This window comes from Trematomus bernacchii, unplaced genomic scaffold (assembly GCF_902827165.1).
Source record: "Trematomus bernacchii unplaced genomic scaffold, fTreBer1.1, whole genome shotgun sequence".
NCBI classification, from domain to species: Eukaryota; Metazoa; Chordata; class Actinopteri; order Perciformes; family Nototheniidae; genus Trematomus; species Trematomus bernacchii.
In genome coordinates this window covers 1,241,633-1,261,580 of record NW_022987803.1, presented here as the reverse complement: position 1 = coordinate 1,261,580, position 19,948 = coordinate 1,241,633, and the positions used below count along the sequence as shown (strand labels likewise).

Sequence of the window (19,948 nt, the reverse complement as noted above, 5' to 3'; positions counted from 1 at the left end):
GAGGATGCTCAAATTAGGTTATTATGGTCATAAACCAGAGTATTGAACAAATTACACCGATGAGGCACTATGTGATAACTTCAAATATCAAATATATAAAAATGTAGTCTGAGTGTGGGGTAAATATCTGTTCCACAATTCTTGACAATTCATTCAACAAGATATTTTTGCACAAAACCTGGGAAAAGGTTATTGGGAGAGTAGTTGTAGAGCATTGTAGAGCGATGCAGTGATGATGTAGGCTACCCCGAATGTTAGCATTGGTGTTCTCGACAAATACAATGGGATTTTCCATTGAATTGGGAATATTGCAGAAAATAAGATCTGTGCAAACACGTTTGACAAGCGTACATGTTTTGTTCCGATTATTTAAGCAAAAATGCAATCGGCAAAAATAAAAAGCTAACAATAAGCTATAAACAAACTACAGTACATCACGAACGCATGGCTGTGCATCACCTCGCTAAGCTAAAGGCTGCTAATGTTCATCATGATTACGCTAGTCTCATTAAAACACTTTCAACCACAGTTTTTATGACACAAAGAAGCTTTGGATATTCATATTTGCTTCTAAACCAAAAACATTGAAAAAAACGTTAACTTTGAGTCACCCGGAAGTGGTACAATGCTGACTCATTTCCGGATTGAAGACTTATTCCTGCATCACTCGTCAAAAACATTACCAATAAGCGGCTTCATTCTGGTCTGTCCATGTGTAGTCTCAAAGGGGCGTTGGCTTTACGTGGATGGCTGGCTCTGAGAGTCACCTCTTTACTCAGTGTAAATAATAATGGAATGTGAACTCAAAGACACGCAGTCTGCATTAAGTGGGACCATACAGTTTAGGCACCAAATAGAACAAACAACAAACAGTGGATGCATTTACAAACTGGAAGTCTACTCATGAGTTCAGTTTTTGTCTGGTAAAGAATGCTTGGGAAAGTATTTCTTAAAAGTGTTCTACTTTATGTGGCAGCCTGTCACACGTGGTTTACAGATTGAACTGTTAGTTGCTCCCAGATAAATGAAGCGGGTCCACACACAGACTAAGAATAAACAAGTGGGCAGGACTTGAAGGCCCTGGTGTGGCCCAGCAGTTATGAAGACAAATATTTCCCCTGTGGATCAGTGAGGCAGGGAAAGGTGTGTTTGGAGAGGACACAGAGGGGTGCTTTGTCCCCTTTCCACCAGGTCAGCTCTCCCAATCTCTTCCCCCTACTCCTCTCTCTCTCTCCTTCTGCCAGTCTTCCTCTCTAAATCCCACCTTCCAGCTCTGTCGTCCCCCTGCGCCCTCCTGGAGCTCACACAGACCTTCTCACTTAAGAGATGCTATCGCTTCTCTGCCATTCCCTGCTGCTCATCCTTGCTCAACAGGTAAGACTACGATCTCTTTTTCTATTCTACAGACAGACTGGTGTTTCTGATAGGGAACCATACACACACTTAATGCATGCCGTATCTGAAGCAACAGGAAAATAGACAACTGAGATGCGTCAGTTTTCTCTGTAGCAGTGAATTTGGATTAACCCACATTTTTACTTTTCATTATTAGACTCTTTGGAATATAGTGAAATAATAATCAGGTGGCCAATAAAAACATATTTGAACATAGATTGGTGTGTTGTCCTTTTTTACTGGGTTCACAGCTTGTTTTCAGTGGGAAACTTGTGGAGAAAAGTCTGAGATCTTTATTTAAAAGCTGCTGTGGACCCATTTTCACACCATCAAATGAGCTCATTCAGTAAACCTGGCAGACAGGCTTCAGATTTTTGGCATAACCCTCAGTGACCCTTGAACAATAGTCGGGGGGGATTGAAGCACACGTTGCTCCACACAGATTGCATCATAGCAAATACCAAGCTAATCAAAGCCATTCATTTGAAAGAATTAAACAAAAGGATACAAACATAAGATTTATAAGCCGTCACCACGTAGGCTTTCACATGAACACAGAGACATAACAAAAACATTAATGCTTCAATTAAAAACTAAAACTAAATATTCTATCATTCGTGGTAGTAGTGAAAAAGGGGCTTGATTCTAGCTGAATGGCCTTAATATTTCTGTTGGCGTATCTTGACTCATTTTGTTCTTTTACATTTTTGTAACTGACAGTAGAGACTCAAAAATTCCCAAAACAACTTAAATCTCAAAATGGAGTACTTAACATTTCATGTAAAGAATGTACACCTCCACTGTGATAATGTAAAAGAATGTGTCAAATGTCAATCTACGGCTTACTATAGGGAACACTGCTGCGTGTCTTCTATTCAAATCTGGTCGCCAATTTATAGTTTTTTTAAAAACTCAGTTTTTCTATAAACACAAAAAATATAAGAGTCAAATAAATGGAGCAATCGTTGGGAACTATTTCAGCGGTGGGTTAATCCCCATTTGGTGATAGAGTGAGTACTTGGGGTGGCAGGGCAGTGTGTATTTGCAGTCCTTATAAAGTGTATGTTCATTACCGGGGAGGAATAGTCAGCCAGTGCAACAGTGAGGCTCATTGATGAGTTTTTAATAGTTTATAAACGACAATGTTTATTTTCCTAACTTTCTTAAGGGATGTTTGACACAAATATGGATTAACTAGTTTATTCAGCGGGAATGTTTACCTGTCACCCACACAAATCTCTTGTATTCAAGCTTAACTTGATCAGTCAGAAAAAAGACAGAAAATGCAATATCTTACAATTTGTTATTGACTTGAGGCAACACGTTTTTTATTTGAAGGGTCTGTTGCTCGCTCTATTTATGTACTCTGATATGGAGGTCTTCTGGTCTCGATAGTAGTTGGGTTATTAACAAGAGGTAGCGAGGGATAAAAAATATAATTAAAACATACTGAAATACTATTCAAAGAGACCTACACGTAGTGGGGCTTAAAGGCTTTCCCCCCTAAGAGTGGCCCAAAAAGGTCATGAGGTCATTAAAGTCTAAATTGTTTATCCTCGTGCTCATCCAAATTATATCCAATCTGTCAGTCAGAAGAATTCTAGTAATTGGACATACTCAATGTTGCAGAGGAAATGAGATCCCCATCTCATATACTAAAGTCTTGTTCTGGGGACAGGTTGACCTAACTGTCTCCATTAGCAACCAAAGGAGGCTATTGGTGTCCATTCAGCACTTTTTGCTGCATATTAAACACCACCTCTGGAGGGTCTCAAATGAATAAGGTAAAACATAATGTACAAAAGCGTAAAACATGTTTGGTGTTTTGTATCTCCAAAGCTATTTACTGTAATATAAATAGATTTAAATGTAGTACAGTAACAGCAGTTGCTTTGTTAAGTATAAAGACAATTTCCAAACCAAGTGCAACCCTGCCCATTTTAACATCTAGGAATGACTAGCTAACTGTTGCAAAAAGTGGTGTGGAGTTCTGGTCCTCACTTGGAGCTCTTTGAGCTATCAATTTAAAACTAATTAAAAAAAGGCAGCACGCTTTAAGTCTCCCCCATTCCAATTCACCAGGGGAGTGGGGTTTGCAAATCGTCAAACAGTTCTTCAGAGTATTGCTCCTTTAAGAAATTGCGGGTGAAAATGGATGTGTTCTCCTCACCCAGGTCTTCAGCCGGGCTCAGAACAATGGGCAGCTGGCCCCTGGAGACGGGCGGGCTGCGGCTGAGAGGCGGCAGTTCTGCCAGTGGCCCTGCAAGTGTCAGGAGAGACCCAACTGCGCCCCGGGGGTGAGCTCCGTCCTGGACGGGTGCGGCTGCTGCAAGAGCTGCGCCAGACAGATCGGAGTGCCGTGCAACGAGAGGGACGTCTGTGACCCCCACAAGAGCATGTACTGTGACTTCTCAGCGGACCAGCCACGATATGAGGTTGGAGTGTGTGCATGTGAGTGGCTCCGTCTTTCCCTGAAATCCTCATCTTAGGATAGTTCTAAGAAACAGGATGCTACTCACTTTCAATTTGAATCTCCAGAGCTCGGTTAGTGTGATGCAACTGTTAGTGTGGACTGTGTTATTAAAAAAAGAAATGCAACATGTTGCGTTCTGCGTTTGTTGACACAGGAACTGGTGATAAAATATAAAATATATAAGCAAGATCACAAACTAGGGATGTCCCAGCCAAGTCGTTTCTGCTGTCCTGTCTGCCAGTACTGAGTGAACGGATGTAGCTTACAAAGGCTTTCTATGTGGAGTTATACAGCTCTAGGGCTCTAGGGCTGTTTTTTTATGATTGGTCTCTGTTTTGTTTCATCTTGTGCTGGGAAACTATGGTGGCGTAGTAATATCACTGGGATCATCACAGGATGGCCCCAAAATACATGTTTGCCCATACACAATAACTGGAAAAGCAGCAGAAACATATTTTGTGAGACATAAAACCCCGAAAATGACTCTGTGTGACCAGAATGTAAGCAGTGTGATTAATTATGAGGAGCGGACAGGAAGTCAGACCGCTGAGCCAGCAGAAGTCTCGTACCTGTATGTTTTCAAACTGCTTGGCTGGAAGGAAAGAAAACAGAAAAGCAGGTTTTTCTAAATGTCTATTGAGCAGCTCTTAAAAATGAATGGGGGCATTTTCATGCAAATATCACACTATCTTGGAATTATTTAAGGTTCTTTATTTCATGTAAGAATAAGTGTGTGATAAGTCAATTAATTTCAAGAAGACTTAATTGATATATGAGCAAATCTTTTGCTGTTTTTAACATTCACAGTAACATCATGAGCCAGAGCGTTGACGTGTTTCCCTCCCTCTTTCAGACCTGATGGCAGTAGGCTGTGACCTGAATGGGGCCCACTATGAGAACGGAGAAGGTTTCCAGCCCAGCCCCCTCTATAGGTGCACATGTATTGCTGGAGCCATCGGCTGTACCCCTGCTTTCATCCAGAAGCCTGCAGAACTCATAGGCCCCGCCTCACTCATGGGAAACATGCCAGCCGGCCTTCGCAGTGGCCAGAGTCCAAAGAAGAACCAGCAGGACACTACCTACATGTCAGGTGTGTGTTTATAGAGCGGCCTGTGTACAGGAACCAGCCTGCAGGGCCTGGACTGCTGTCCACGTTATCTGGCATCTGGGAAGGAGAGCTGGCATTGTATTACTCTGGCAGTAGAAGTTATCCACACTAGGAAAATTAAACCTTTTAGTGTAGATGTCAGCACTGTGAACCCTGAAATGTTGAGCTCCCCACAGTTTTATGATAGAAATGTATAGTAGGGGTCCCCAGAACATAGAAACTGCAGCATGCTAACTCACATATGTTTTTAATTAGCACTAAGTACCATTATAGCCTATGTGGTCAATAGTTTAAAAATGACTTGGCTGATTTGGACAATTTTGGAGTGGTTTAGGGATTAATTATGGATGCAGAGTGACCACTTGCTGGTTAAAACTGCAATTATTTTTCCTGAAAATGTCAGAAATAGATCAAGCATCCTCCATTATTCCCAAAACCACTCCAAAATTGTCCAAGATTTTTTTTAACTATTGTCATCATAGGCTATACTGGTAATTTGTGCCTATTAACACAATTGATGCTAATTGTGCAAATTGCCAATAGAGGCGAAGTCCCTCCCCTTCCGGTGGGACTCATGGGACCTTATTTCGGAAAAAGTTTGTATTGAAGTCAATGGAGAGAGAAAGATTATCTTTCGATCCTGTTTGAATTGTGCCATGAATTACACATAGATGTTTGTCAATCTTAAATAATTATTTCCATGTCAAAAAAGTCACAGTTTGTTGTAAAACTGTTGAAATATAAGACTATGAAAAATACGCAACTAGAAAGACTACAAATCCCAGAATCCCGGTCCTGCATGCTGGCTCTTACGGAACCGACTAACTCCCCTTGTGTGTATGTACAGCTCTCAACATGCCCAGACTTGGAGTGATTTTCACCTCTTTTAATACTTTTCGCCTCATTCTGAAAGAAAGAAGTGAAATGTGCCAACGTGACGGCCGTCTTGGTGTGTGGTGCGAGACGGGAGATGTAGTTCATTGAGCGGTTTCATTCACACAAAAAAAAGTGTTACTTCACAGTTTTACGACACATTTATTTTTTTGACTTGCAAAATGATCTTTTAAATTGACAAACATCATGTGTGTAATTCGTGGCACAATTCAAACGGGATCGAAAGATAATCTTTCTCTCTCCATTGACTTCAATGCATAACTTTTCCGAAATAAGGTCCCATGGAGCTCAACCGGAAGGGGAGGGACTTCGCCTCTCTATTGCAAGTTAGCATCCGGCAGTTTCTATGTGCTGGGGACTGACTATACATTTCTGACATAAAACTTTGGGGTACTCAACATTTCCGGGTTCAAAATAGGACTATGACCTGGCAAATGTAGTTTTTAGGGATTTCTCAAATATATTTACACTTCAGCCAAATGGCAATTTCTACTCCACTCATTCTAATCAACCCGTGTAAGTACAGCTCAATGGAAACATTTAGAAGAAAATTAACTCCCTTATGGTGGATACGAGCAGGTATTTGGTGTGTGTTTGTGTGCTCTGCGCGGCAGCATGTAGCCCACAGACTAGTTCTTTGTGTAGGGTGTTGTTGACACAGTGCCCTTTAACTGTAATACTGAAAGCTTACAGGGATCCTCCTTTAGCCTGGAAGAAGAACTGTTTGATCCAGACCACCCCCTGGAGCCCCTGCTCCAAAACCTGCGGCCTGGGCATCTCATCGCGTGTCAACAACGATAACGGCAAATGTGAGATGAGGAAGGACCGGCGCCTGTGTCTGCTGCGACCATGTGATAAAAGCGTGATGAAGAGTGTTAAGGTGACAACTTGGTAAAATTATATGGAAGTATTACCATAGTTTTCAATAAAATAATCACTTTTTCCCTCTCATAGGCGCCAAAGGGAAAGACATGCCGGCCTAAATTTCAAGCAAAGAAGGCGGAGAAGCTGACCCTCTCGGGCTGTACCAGCACCAAGAAGTTTAAGCCCACGTACTGCGGCGTCTGCACAGACAAGCGCTGCTGTGTCCCTAACAAGTCCCGCATGATCAAGGTCAACTTCACCTGCAAGGGAGGCACCAGCACACAGTGGAAGATGCAGTGGATAACGTCCTGCGTGTGCCAGAGGAAGTGCAACGATCCTGGTGACATGTTTTCTGACCTGAGGTTACTCTAACTTATGGAACCTTCCAAAGAGTTCAGAGACAAAGACGCGGGACTAAAACAAATGCAGACTTTGGTCATTTAGTTCTCCTCAGGAGTGGCATGTGCCTAAAAAAAGACCAAAGCTCAAAATCATCGAATACAAGAAGAAATATTTAAAAGTTGTTAGTTGTGAAAAATGTCATCAGCACATGTATGTGTACTGTATAACAACACCGGACATGGCCAGGGCAGCAGGACTTATTATTATGTTATGGTCATGGTGCACAACTCATGTTGCTACTGCTTATTTCTTTCAGACAGAAGTTTTTAATGGAGTCATAAATTAGAAAATGTTGAAAAATAACATTTAAAGGTATATACAAAAGATTTGGTTGTGTGACGTCATCATTATTCCTTATAACATAACAAATAATAATTGTTATACAAGGAGACAGACAAAGAAACAGACAGATTTAAACAAAGTGAACCTTCATCTGGCGATGCGGAGTCTGGGTGCGCCAGGCATGAGTCTCCCCTTGGTGGCATCCAGCTGCTGGTACTCTTCAATCAGGGAGCTGAGAGAGCTGAGGGCCTCCGAGAAGTGGCTCTGCTCCATCCCTTCTACATGCAGGTAGTGGTGTAAGTGAGCCTTAAAAAACAAAAATGTATTTCAGTCAGATATATAAAATTAGTAATCCTCACTTTAGACCGAGTGTATCAATCAGAATCAGAATCGGTTTTACACATAGGAGGAATTTGCTTTGGTATATGTGGTGCATGCAAAGACACAGAAAGAGAATGCGTAGCAAGAAAAAGCTACTTGTACTTTTATAAAAGCTTTAAAAAAAAAAAACTATTTTAAAACTATTATAACAAATTAAAAATAGACAATATTTACACAGAATATAATTATGTGAGCAACTGAGTACAGTAAAATATAATAAAATATGACAAATACTATATTCAAAGTAGAGAGCTGTGCAGATTTTAAAAGAGGTAGTGTGGAGAAGAAATGTGCAGGATTTACAATTTAAAAAAGAACAAGATGTTTGCATGATGTGCATTAATGTAATGCAGAATGTTTTTACAGACTGGATAAAAGTCGCTGTAATGGAATCCTTGACAGTTTTGCTTGATTAACGACGCATTCCTTCTTCAATACAACAGCTTGTACCTTCTTCCTGTAGAGCTTGGTGAAGCGTTCTCTCAGCTCCATGAAGGTGGTTTTCACACAGGTGTTGTTGGCCAGGGCTAACAGGGAGTGGGAGTGGCCCACAGGAGGCACCGAGCACAGGCCCGTCTTCCAGCCTTCCTGGTTCCAAGACACAAATGGCAGCGAAGGCTTCAGTCTAGAGCGGGGAGGAAATGACATATGTGTTTACATTTTACTGACGAAAATATATACAAGATTACTAAGTAACACTTCAAACCGTTCAACAGCACGGATTGTAATATTATTTTCCATCATGTGACAAGGATGCCAGCAAGAACTGTAAAGTGAAGAATCTCAACACACTGAAGTTGTACAAATCAAATATATTCATTATTGATTCATCTGTTGATATCTCTCTCATCAGGCTATTCATAATTACTAGAGGTGGGAGAAGTACTCAGACCTTGTACTTGAGTAAAAGTAGAAGTACCAGAGTGTAGGAATACTCTGTTACAGTAAAAGTCCTGCATTCAAAATGTTCCTCAAGTAAAAAAGTATTAGCATCAAAATATAGTTAAAGTAAAGTATTCATTGTGCAGATTGGTCCATTTCAGAATAATAGATATGATATGTTTTATAATGATTGATCATGAAAGTGTTCTCAAAGCTGGTAAAGGTGCAGCTAGTTTGAATGACTTTGTATACTGCAGGGTAGCTTGTGAATTTACTCCAGGTGGAACTAAAGTTCAGTACCGAGTCACTTAACAACACTGATAATTAGGTTGATAAAATGTCAGAAAATATAGAAACATTTTCAGTTAAACAGATTGCAAGGTCTTTTGTCCAACCAGCCATCCAAACCTCCAAAAATATATTCAGTTTACTATATAAAATATATGAATGCAACACATGCTGAGATGTTTGGGATGTTTGCATGAGACATGGCAAAAGAAAATCATTAAACAAACGTAGTAGTATTGCCAGACATAACCAATATAAAAATGTGCCTCAATATGACCCATTGATTATGCGTGCCCTGAAAAGTGTTTTGCTTTCCCTCCCTCCCTTTCCTCCTATGTTACACCATGGTCACGCTCAAATATGTGCTCTCATAGCAGCTTCTGTTTCAGTTTCTCTTGACAACATGCCACATGAAAACAAGGTCTGCTGAGGAGAGGTGGGTGCTGAATGGACCAGTCATGAATCATGGCGGGCAGTGCTGAATGGGGGGTACTATTTGGGAGAGCGAGTGTGAAGGTCATCTTTGGGCCTATCAGGGTGGGGGTGCTGGCTGGTTGGCTGTTTCAGATGGAGACTGAGAGGCTGGATGGTGCTCTGACCTCTCGATGTTCCTGCGGAGGTCGGACACCTGCACGTTGCCCCTCACCATGAGGGCGCAGGCCAGGTAGAGGCTGTGCTTCGGGTCGGCTCGGATCAGCTGGTGCTCTTTACTGAAGGCATCACTGAACATCTGATCCAGTCTAGAGGGCACAGCAAAAGACAGAAAGTAAAAGAAAATGATCTTGACTATATTTCCAGGTATTACACTCAGTCTGTCAACCTTTATGTATTGGTTGCCCTGAATGATGTCTCCATTTACTGGCTAGTAGTGATGCGGCGGGTCAGATTTGTTATAACACGAACCACTGTGCTAAACAAAAATGTGCCCGTAAACAAATCCAAACCACAAACTTCTTTATGAACTATAGAAGCACAGTTGTCATGATGAGGTCTGAGCTGAGGACAGAGACACACAGCGTACTGCTGCCTACAGTCACTGAAAGGACTTCAGGGATTTACAGTTTTTTAATGTAAAATTGAGACCGACTGGGGCAAGGGAGCAATGTTTTACTAAGATTGTTTTGTATCTTTATTTATCCAGGCAAGTCTGCTGAGCAGGCAAGATATTTTGAGGCAACACCCTGCTCTACATTCATACAGACACATATATTCAGCTCTGTGAGCGTGGCCAGTTCACCGCCACTCTTTTTGACCAATGAGCAGCTTCTCTGGAACAGATGAGGACTATATGGCTCACAAGGCCACTTTCATTGCAGTTGTTGTTGGGGAGCAGGTTGGAGGGTAGGTGGAGTGGGGGCAGGATCAAATAGCCTTTTTCACAAGCCTGCAGCACTAAACTTAAAGTTGCTGACATCCCATCTGATAAATTGAAAGCCGGCTTTGTGGCATCTGAATATTGTATGCCTTTGTTTAAATGTTACTGATCATTTATTACAGATATTGCTGGTCATTATTTTATTTCTAAATTATTTTCCTATGTAACTGGTAGTGTTTCATCAATATGTTTCAAATGAGGATCAACACACCTCTAATCAGTGAGCTTATTTCCTCTCAGTTATCACTGCAGTCAACATGAGGCATGTTTAACGAGGATGATGGAGTTCATGTGAGCTCAACACCCTGAACACAAAACAACTGTGAGTCAAAAATAGCTGCTCTCACAGCCAGAGCAGACCTTCTGGAGGGGACACTGACATCTGCCAGAGTGTAGAGAGGGGTGAGGCTCGGCACCAAGTAGTGTAAACGAGGGAAGGGGACCAGGTTCATGGCAATCTCATTCAGATCCATGTTGAGAGACCCTTCAAAACGAGCTGAGCTGAAACAGAAGATGACACATAAGCAACTTAAAAGCATTAACAAACTCATTTAAGTCTGGTGAGTTAGTAGGAAATGGCATTTTTGTAACAAAACAATAAAATGTAATGCTCAGTGAATTAGTAATACACATCAGATAAGACTTTAAGGTGCTTTAAATTACGTACAAAAGTGCTTATGGACTTGCCTCTTCTTACCAATAACCTCTTTAAACGTTACACTCCAATAAGGACTGTGGTCACAGCACACAGGGCCAACTTGTCCCTCCGCTCCTCTCCTGTCTGTCTCTATTGTGTTCTTGTTTATTTTCCTATGTGTTTGAATGCTGAGCTTTAGTTTTGCTTCCTGTGTGATTGTGTAGCCTGTGGTCCTCCATGGTGAAGAGGCGGTCATGGCTCTTACTGTTTGGAGACAACTGAAGGTGCTTGACATCCTCCTGGATCTGTATTCTCCATGAATGCTAACATTCTGTCATCCTGATTATCCAACATCTATTTCCTGTCTGTCCATCCAGGGAGAAGTATCCTTTTGATTTAACCTCACCAGAATAAATGTGCATTGGCAAAGTGATCACAAAACAACACATTCTGGTTGTGTTTGTATTGCTGTATAACACTAAACAATTGGCAACCTGCGCATCAATTGTGTAACGGAGGCTTATTAGCCCGGCATTATTGAATCTTGTATCTCTGTAGCCTCGTAGTTCAATCTAGTTTTTTGCATCAAAATGAATCAGCATCTGCTTTAACAGATCCAACCCCATAGCTCCTGTGCTGCGCGTCATTGTTGTTCAGTAGGTACATAGAGTTGCTGCTATAAACATAACTAGGTGCTCTGTGGTGTTTATACAAAGTAAAAAAAAAAAAGGGTACTTTAAATATCATTATAGTTTGGCAACGTTTTATAAACACTCCATTTAGCATTGTTCTAAAATAGTGTGTACAAAAAAAGGGTTCCAAATTATTTAAATAGGTTCACACATAAAATAACAACAGGATTGAAACAAAGGACAGGCCGTATGTTTATGTACGTGAAACAGAAATACCACACCTGGTAATGTTGAGCAACAGGTTAGCCACAATATTATTCATGGCATCAAAAGGCTTCTCGGCTCCAATGAGCCCCCCCTGCCCAGAGATGATGGCGCTTTCCCTCCTGATCACAGTCCCTGGCTTTCCACTGTGAGACATATGTTTAATCTTCTTCACAATGTCCACCAACGACTGGAAGAGAAGTCAGAGGGAACCAATACACCTGAATAATGGTTATTTTGTTTTGTAAATACTGAAGAGATGTTTGTAGTGAGAGGAGAAAAGGCACACACTTGGTTTTCCACAGGCAGGACACAGTCAGCGTGCTCTGTGAGCTCCCTCATAGCCAGGATGCTGTTGTAGGGAGAGGTGACGACATCATCCTCTGCAGATGGATAGATGGAGGTGACAATCCGACACACCTCGGGGAACTCCTCCTCCAGCAGGCTCAGCACTTTGGTCCCAAGGCCCGAGCCTGTACCTTCAATTCATAATCATTGCTTTTACTTATAGAGTTCTATAGTGAACCCGGAAATGTTGAGTCCCCCAAGGTTTTGTTAGAAATGTATAGTACGTATAGAAAACGTATACAAAACCACTCCAAAATTGTCCAAATCGGCCAAGCCCTTTTATAAAGGTCACCTATTATGCAAAATGCACTTTTTAATGTCTTTTATACATAAATATGTGTCCCCGGTGTGTAAGGAGACTCACAAAGTGTCCGAAAACACAACCCTCTCTCTTTTCCTCCTTACCCACATCTTTAAAAACGGGGGTACAACAGAGCTGATCCAGATTTGCTGCGGTCATGACGACATTACTAAACTGTGGGCTGGCTTTACACCCACGGCCCTATCAGAAACTTCGCTGTATCAGAAACAATGAGCGACGTGTTTTATATGGCTCTATAATATATTCAGGGGCGGTGCCAGGCGGTAGCTTGCAGTTGCTACAGCAACACCAACAATTGGCCTAGCAACTGCTAAGCAACCCCAATAAATGTATGTTTTTTTTTATATATGTGAAATTCATAATTTGAAAAATGATTGATTCGAAAATGATATGCTACAGTACAGTACAAGTAGCCTACTTCTGGGTGTTTCATTCAAGCTCGGCTCCGTGTGTGTGGCAAGAGCGCACGAGTGAGCGAGCGAGAGAGAGAGAGAGAGAGAGCAAGATTGTTGTTGCTACGCTAACAGATATTAGAAGCTGTTTCTACAACTAAGTGAAAGGAAAGTCCTCTCCTGTCAGATAACGTCAGCTCAGTGAGGTAAAGGACTCTCAGTGTTTAGATAGTTAACTTTAGTCTAAGTTATCTCAGTGGGTCTCAAAACAGTTTGATCACCATTTATGTAAACAAGTATTTCCGAGGCACACCTTCATATGATCATTATAGTTAGGCTATAAAACAATAAGAGCATAAATGAAAAACAGGTATGAAATACTATATGACAGTAACATAAGAATACAGTTTAAAAGGAGAGTGATTTGTAAAATATCCATAAAGAAATCTGTTTACAGTTCTGTTTCATATGGGTGTTGAGAGATGTATCCATAGATCTCTTCATTTTGCTCTCAAAGTGCACCAGATTGATGCTTTTAACTTCAATAATTTAACTTTAACTTCAGCCCTAGGAGGCTGGTCCGCCCCCCACTTATAAAAAAAATAGCACTTTATCCTTCCTATATGCCGTGAGCTGATTATCAAGCCTTCAATGTAACAGCCGCGGGTGTAGCCTACTGTATGTGCGTGTGGGGAGTGTTGCAGTTGAACATTATAGCCCATAGCTACCTTAATGGGAAACCCTACATGTTTGAGCAACCTCTATGAAGCGGCAAGCTACCCCACAGCACCCCCAACAGAAAATCTCTGGCGCCGCCCATGAATATATTTAAGCAATAGCTCACGACATACTGAGAATATACCACGGCCTATCACAGCTAAGGGGCGAGGTTCGGCCCGACGTGAAGCAGAGGGTCGACAACCCCCTTAGCTGTGATATAATGAGCATATATCACGGCCTGAAGTGAGCTATTGCTTTTATAAAACGGTTACCAAGTGTGGCAATATGAAAGAAAAATACACACTCTAATTTAAATAGTTTTTATTAGTAAATAATGATGTTCAAAATAAAATAGTCCCTCTGTTGCCTTCTGCACGAAACATAGTGCGAGGTGGTTGCTATGCAACAACACTAACAGCTAGCGAACATATTAGACAGAGAGCGTTGATCCATTATTTGGCTATTTATTTACATTCATTTGTATGTTGCCATTTATTGTGCACCCACTGAAAAACTGTCCAGCATCAGTAGCATGGCTTACGTGGTCACTTGTATAGGTTGAGGTCAGTGGCGGCGTCAGGGTATTTTTGTTGGGTAATCTATGGTAGGGCTAACCCATACAGTGGTGGTGCTCAAGTCAGTATTTGCAATGTAATTACATACACGCTATATCGGCCCCCTTGACAGTGAAACGCCACGCGTGAGGTTTAGATTATTTCCCTTTCTCAATCAAAATGGAACTGTATGAAATAAAACGGCACATTTGTCTTGTAGTAAATAAAAAGGGATCACTGTGAACGTGACGTATGATAGTACACGTTGAAGATCCAATGGGGATACTGAATGGTGGTTCCGACTGATCTCAATCAATAATGCATGACGCAGACCCAACGTTTCGTTGCTCTGATTGGCTGTAGGTCTATTCAAATTGCATTCGGAGGCATTTTGATCTGACCGTGGGCGCTGATATTATAACGCCAGAGAATTTCCACACCTTTAGTGTATAAAACTCCCCCACTACTTAGACTATTCCTTGCACCCCTATTCTAGCATAACCCAGAATGGTCTCAACCATATTGCATCAGTAACGTGCACTTGTTGTTACAGCAGGATCAGTTTGTGTGCTGTGGACACGACCCGTATTTTTTCGCTATCCGTGTTCTCAACATTTTGCATTTTGCTTATTATTCAATTGAATTTGCTTACTTTAACATCACTTTTCATGGTGGGGCTAAGGTGGGGCTAAGCCATTTCTTGGTATGGCTGTAGCCTACCCCAGCCATACCCTGGCGCCGCCACTGGTTGAGGTTGTTCTAGGCTGTTGCTTGGCGTGGCGAGAATATTGCTCCACTTTCTCCGGTCCCCGAGATTGGGCTTCCAGTAGCTCTGGAGAGAGCTTTCGCACCTGTGGCCACTAACGGTCATCATTTCTCTGCTTTGTTTCAAGACCCGCATCAGAAAGCTTTTGAATGGTGGTACTTTTCCAGTTGGTCTACCTGCTCTTCACGTAGCTCTACATGTCGTTGTTTAGGTGCTTTTTGTTCTGGAGATAGGCACTGCTCAATCCACTCCTCCATAGGACCACCCCCCCCCCCCCCCCCCCCCCCCGGAGGTCGAAGTTAACCTTAAATGTTTCCATCTTAAGCTTTGTAAGTTTGTTTCGTAACGGACGAAATGTAATAATATTTATAAAACGGACAAGTCAAATCAAGCAATCTGATTGGTCGATAGCGTTTTTGCGGACCTTTTTGATTACAGATTTGAAAACATGGTTGCTTGCTTTAAAAGTAGCACAATTCATTATGTCAAACCTTGGAAAGTATCTAGATATCCCTGCCCTAATGCCAAAGGAACTGCACACTGAATATGTTTTGCCGTTAGATGTCTGTCTGGACCGCTGCGTAAAAAGGAGGGTTTCTGCCCCGTTACTTCTCCGCTGTTTTCTTGTCCCAGTTTGAAAAGCAAACTGCAGGCAGTTTGCTTTTCAGCCCAACTGTATACAGTTTTTCTCAGATGCGGAGGGATACTGACTTGTTGTGAAAAGTAACTACAATTCTACCCGTGGTATACGCTCAGTATATCACGGCTAAGAATCAATCAGATTGCTTGATTTGACTTGTCCGTTTTATAATGTTCAAATATAGCATAATAGGTGAGCTTTAACTATTGTCTACATAGGCTATAATAGTAATTAGTTATAATTACACACCACTTGTGCTTATTGTACAAATTGCCCAACATATGCGAGTTAGCATCCGGCAGTTTGTAATTACTGGGGACCCGTACTATACATACAGAAAAGGGGTCATTGCAAATGCTTTGACATACTTCAATGTCAAGCATCAATGATCCCATGACTGGAATTGGTCAAACTGGGTTGTGCCTTACCTCCTCCCATGGAGTGAATGAGGAAGAAGCACTGCAGACAGTCACAGTGTTCTGCTGCCTTCCTCAGTTTATCCACAATCTGTTCCCTGTAGGCTGAGCCATACGTCATGTGTCCAACTGCCCTGTAGAATAACAAGCATAAAAATGAAGGGCAAACACTGGAAAACATTGTCTTGGTTCTTTTGAGTCTGAAATGGACGGTATATTTCTGTTCATATGGTGATAATTATTATCCATAAATGAACTTCAGTTGCAGAATTATTTATTTATTTTCTAATTTGGGTCCAAAATTGGAAAAATACATTTTTCATTTTGTACACTTCAAAAAGTGGTTAAAACTTTTTTTTTCACTTAGTACTTTTGAATGAATGTAACATATGTAACATTAAGCTGTCTGTGGCTCTTTTGTGCTGTAACTACGTAAATGTCCCCTCTGTGGGACTAATAAAGGTATTCTGATTCTGAAATAATAGAATTTGGAGTTAGAATATCTGGGCTGCAGCCTGTGAGCACCCGTGAATGACTTTATCCGGGACTAAAAACATTGCATTTCTTTACTGTGTTTTCATGGTATGCGAGAGAAGGTACATCCAATTATTGTAAGAATACAAAGTCAGTTTTTTCTAAGCATGTGATATTTAGAATACCAAGGCTTGACATGCTGTGGTAATCATAGCTGTAACAATGGCTCCCTGACTGAAATCACAGTAGTTATGTCAAGAACCACTTCTGACTTTTCCCCCAAATTGTATAATGGAGGCTTGAGGCAGTAGAAAGAAAAAACCCACAATCGTAGAGACCTCTAAGCTTCTCATGATCTTTTGTTTCTTTGCTGGGAATTATAAATGATGGTGCCATAAAAATGATTTGGGACATTCAGAAATGTACTGGCATTCTGAAAGATTTGTGTGCAACAGTTGCTAGCAGCCATGAGAGATCGTCCTGTGAAGAGTCAGTGTCTCACCAGTTGTTGCCTGAACCCGACACGTCTGTGAGGAGCTGGGTGCTGTCAAACATTTCTCTCAACGGGCCCTGCAGGATCTCATTGACCACACCCTCCTCCATGTCCACCAGCACCGCCTGTAGATTCAAATATATGCAAGTATGAGGACAGCGCATGCCTTTGAATATTTCCTTTCTCTACGTAACCCTATCTAATCCAACCCTGATCTGACTCCTAGTGAGGACCAGAGGGGAAGATCTGTGCCTAAAGCTGCTTCCTGGTATGAACAGAACTCACCCTGGCCTTCAGATGTTGGATTCTCCCACCAACAACATGGGCCTCCCCATCACATTTCCTGGAAAGAAAACCAGATATAACAACAGGACTAAATTAGGACCACTGTATGGAGACACGTTTCTCAACTCATGTAGCAGTAACTAGTTACTAGAGTGTTCGATTACCTTGAGTCCACATTTCGGAAAAAGCTACCGAGTGCCTCATCATACAATCCTTTCTGAAAATGAGACACACACAGGATGTAAGGAAACCTGTACAAGTCCTGGAAGTTGTGAACATGTCTGTTTCAGAATCAGAATGAATTCTATAGGCCAAGTATGTGTAGCAGTACAGAAAATGACATAGTAAAAAGGACAACAAAGCTGGAAAAAATAAGGTAAATGAAGTAAAATGTTTATATATAACATACAGTCGAACATACAGTGAAATATATATAATGCATACACGACTAACAATAAAATAATAACACTTCATCGATACATTTTCACAATACAATTTATAAATAGTTGTTAAAAAAGCTAATTGTTGGGGTCCTCGTAAAGATTCAGGCTCATCAAATACAATGTGAGGACAGTTTAGTGCCTGACTCAGTTCATGAGTGTTGAGATGGGTGTATTAGTACTTACTTTATTCACATGGGCATGTTCTCGCAAGGCAAGATCCCAAAACCTGCAGCCAACCTGGTTGCCACACTGCCCAACTGCAGAACACGCATTCAAAGTTTGGTTAAGTGAAGTAAAATGTGTCAACCATTTGTTGAATCAGCCGTAGCCAGTGGTGTAAAGCAGATTTACTCAAGTACTTTGCTTAAGTTCAATTTTGAGGGATTTGTAATTTACTTGAGTCTCTAAATGTTTTGCTACCTTTACTCCACTACATGTATGTAATACCTTTAGTTACTTTACAGATCTGGATGAATGATGTGAAATATAATCAAGTGTTAAATCAGACTTTAGTTCCACCTGGAGTAAATTCACAAGCTACCCTGCAGTATACAAAGTCATTCAAACTAGCTGCACCTTTACCAGCTTTGAGAACTCTTTCATGATCAATCATTATAAAACATATCATATATATTATTCTGAAATGGACCAATCTGCACAATGACTACTTTGACTTTTGGTAATTTAAGTAATACTTTTCTACTTTTACTTGAGTAACATTTTAAATGCAGGACTTTTACTGTAACAGAGTATTCCTACTCTCTGGTACTTCTACTTTTACTTAAGTACCAGATCTGAGTACTTCTCCCACTCTGCCCGGAACTATACATGCTCCTGCTGTAAATCTATAAATTGTGCACTAGCATTCAGCAGCGGAAGTGGCTAACCTAAAGACAGCTAAGCTAGCTGCTAGCTTCTCTCTGGATGCTCACATTAACGTTGAGTTTTAACTCACCTTGGACAACAACGGACTGTGTCATGGCAGCAGCTGGACGGAGCACCCAGGCGCCTTTATAACACAGAGCTAATCTAACTTAATGTCAAGAACTGTCCATTAAAAACACTTTTTGAGAAAATACTTTTGAATGCTTCCCTAATCTCGCGCCACCACTGTGTTTGGTCGAGTGCTGATGACGTATTACCATGGAAACGGTAGGCTTGTTTGAGACGAGCTGCGGCTCGCCTCGAAAGTAGACGAGAATAGCCGATTGCAGCCGGGGGAGGTCTCAAAAAGCTCGCCTGAAGTCGGACAGCTCGGAGTCGGCTTCTTCTTCTTCTCTCGGTTTTTGGCGGATTGCAAACAACTTTAAGGTGCATACCGCCACCTACTGTACAAGAGTGTGTATCACCATATCATCCTTTCACCACTTGTGGAATTATACCACTGTATTTACGTTGTTTTAAATTCTTCCAATCAATCCTGTTTCCCTCAAATACTTAAGAATGGCCTTCCTGGTAGCTCTTACCCCCTCACCTTCTGTCCCCAGTGTCCCCATCAGGCTCCACTCCCTTCCTGCCTCTCTGACCCTGTCTCTTAGTTTTTCCCTCTCTGTTTTGTACATGTTGCAGTGTAATATGATGTGTTCCACATTTGTCTTTCACTCCACACCCCCTGCATTCTTCAACTTCGCTTTTTACCATTATACACATTGTGCCGTTTAATCCTGTATGATCCAGTCTGAGTCTAGTGATGGTGATCTCCTCCCGTCTGTTCCTTTCTGTATAGATCTTTGTTATGACTGATTTCTGTAACTTGTGGTATCTCCTCCCTTTCTGATCTTCCTCCCACCTTTTCTGTCATATTTCCATACCCTTCTTCTTAATTATTGCTTTTCCTTCTCCTTTTCCAAGTGAAACTGGTATTGCTATTTCCTTCTGTAATGCATATTTTGCTAACTTATCAGCATGCTCATTCCCTTGAACCCCCTCATGTGCAGGCACCCAGCATAACTGCACATCTATTCCCCTCCTCTGAAGTCTCAGTAAGCAATGGTTAAGTTCAATAATGAAATCTTCTCTAACAGTTATTGTCGACTGTATGCTTTTCAAAGCAGATAGTGAGTCTGTGCATATCACCCTAACCCTAACCCTATCAGGTCTCTTCAACCTATTGTAGCCCAATAATTGCTGCGAGTATTTCTGCTGTATAAACTGATAAGTTATGTGACACTCGTTTTGAGATTGATATTTTGAATTCTGGTATATACACGCCTATCCC

The 19,948-nt window shown here is 41.4% G+C and overlaps 2 protein-coding genes across 4 annotated transcripts; one reads left to right on the top strand and one right to left on the bottom strand.

Moving 5' to 3' along the window:
* Window positions 1-992: 992 nt before the first annotated feature.
* On the top strand, window positions 993-7,167 carry ccn6 (cellular communication network factor 6). 2 transcript variants are annotated; one of them, XM_034150805.1, is made up of 5 exons: window positions 993-1,374; window positions 3,570-3,846; window positions 4,722-4,958; window positions 6,578-6,750; window positions 6,825-7,167. In XM_034150805.1, exons 1-5 carry the CDS (start codon window positions 1,327-1,329, stop codon window positions 7,104-7,106), a joined length of 1,017 nt encoding a protein of 338 aa, XP_034006696.1. In that variant the 5' UTR covers window positions 993-1,326; the 3' UTR covers window positions 7,107-7,167. The 2 variants fall into 2 exon arrangements, with proteins under 2 accessions (XP_034006696.1, XP_034006695.1); XM_034150804.1 differs by having other exon boundaries at window positions 6,557-6,750.
* tube1 (tubulin, epsilon 1) lies at window positions 4,959-18,943 on the bottom strand. 2 transcript variants are annotated; one of them, XM_034150803.1, is made up of 13 exons: window positions 18,686-18,943; window positions 17,914-17,987; window positions 17,452-17,504; window positions 17,288-17,345; window positions 17,012-17,127; window positions 16,048-16,169; window positions 12,169-12,356; window positions 11,895-12,067; window positions 10,705-10,845; window positions 9,569-9,709; window positions 8,250-8,424; window positions 7,564-7,724; window positions 4,959-5,033 (listed from the first exon to the last, which is right to left on the bottom strand). In XM_034150803.1, exons 1-12 carry the CDS (start codon window positions 18,708-18,710, stop codon window positions 7,566-7,568), a joined length of 1,425 nt encoding a protein of 474 aa, XP_034006694.1. In that variant the 5' UTR covers window positions 18,711-18,943; the 3' UTR covers window positions 4,959-5,033; window positions 7,564-7,565. The 2 variants fall into 2 exon arrangements, with proteins under 2 accessions (XP_034006694.1, XP_034006693.1); XM_034150802.1 differs by lacking the exon at window positions 4,959-5,033 and having other exon boundaries at window positions 7,552-7,724.
* Window positions 18,944-19,948: the final 1,005 nt, after the last annotated feature.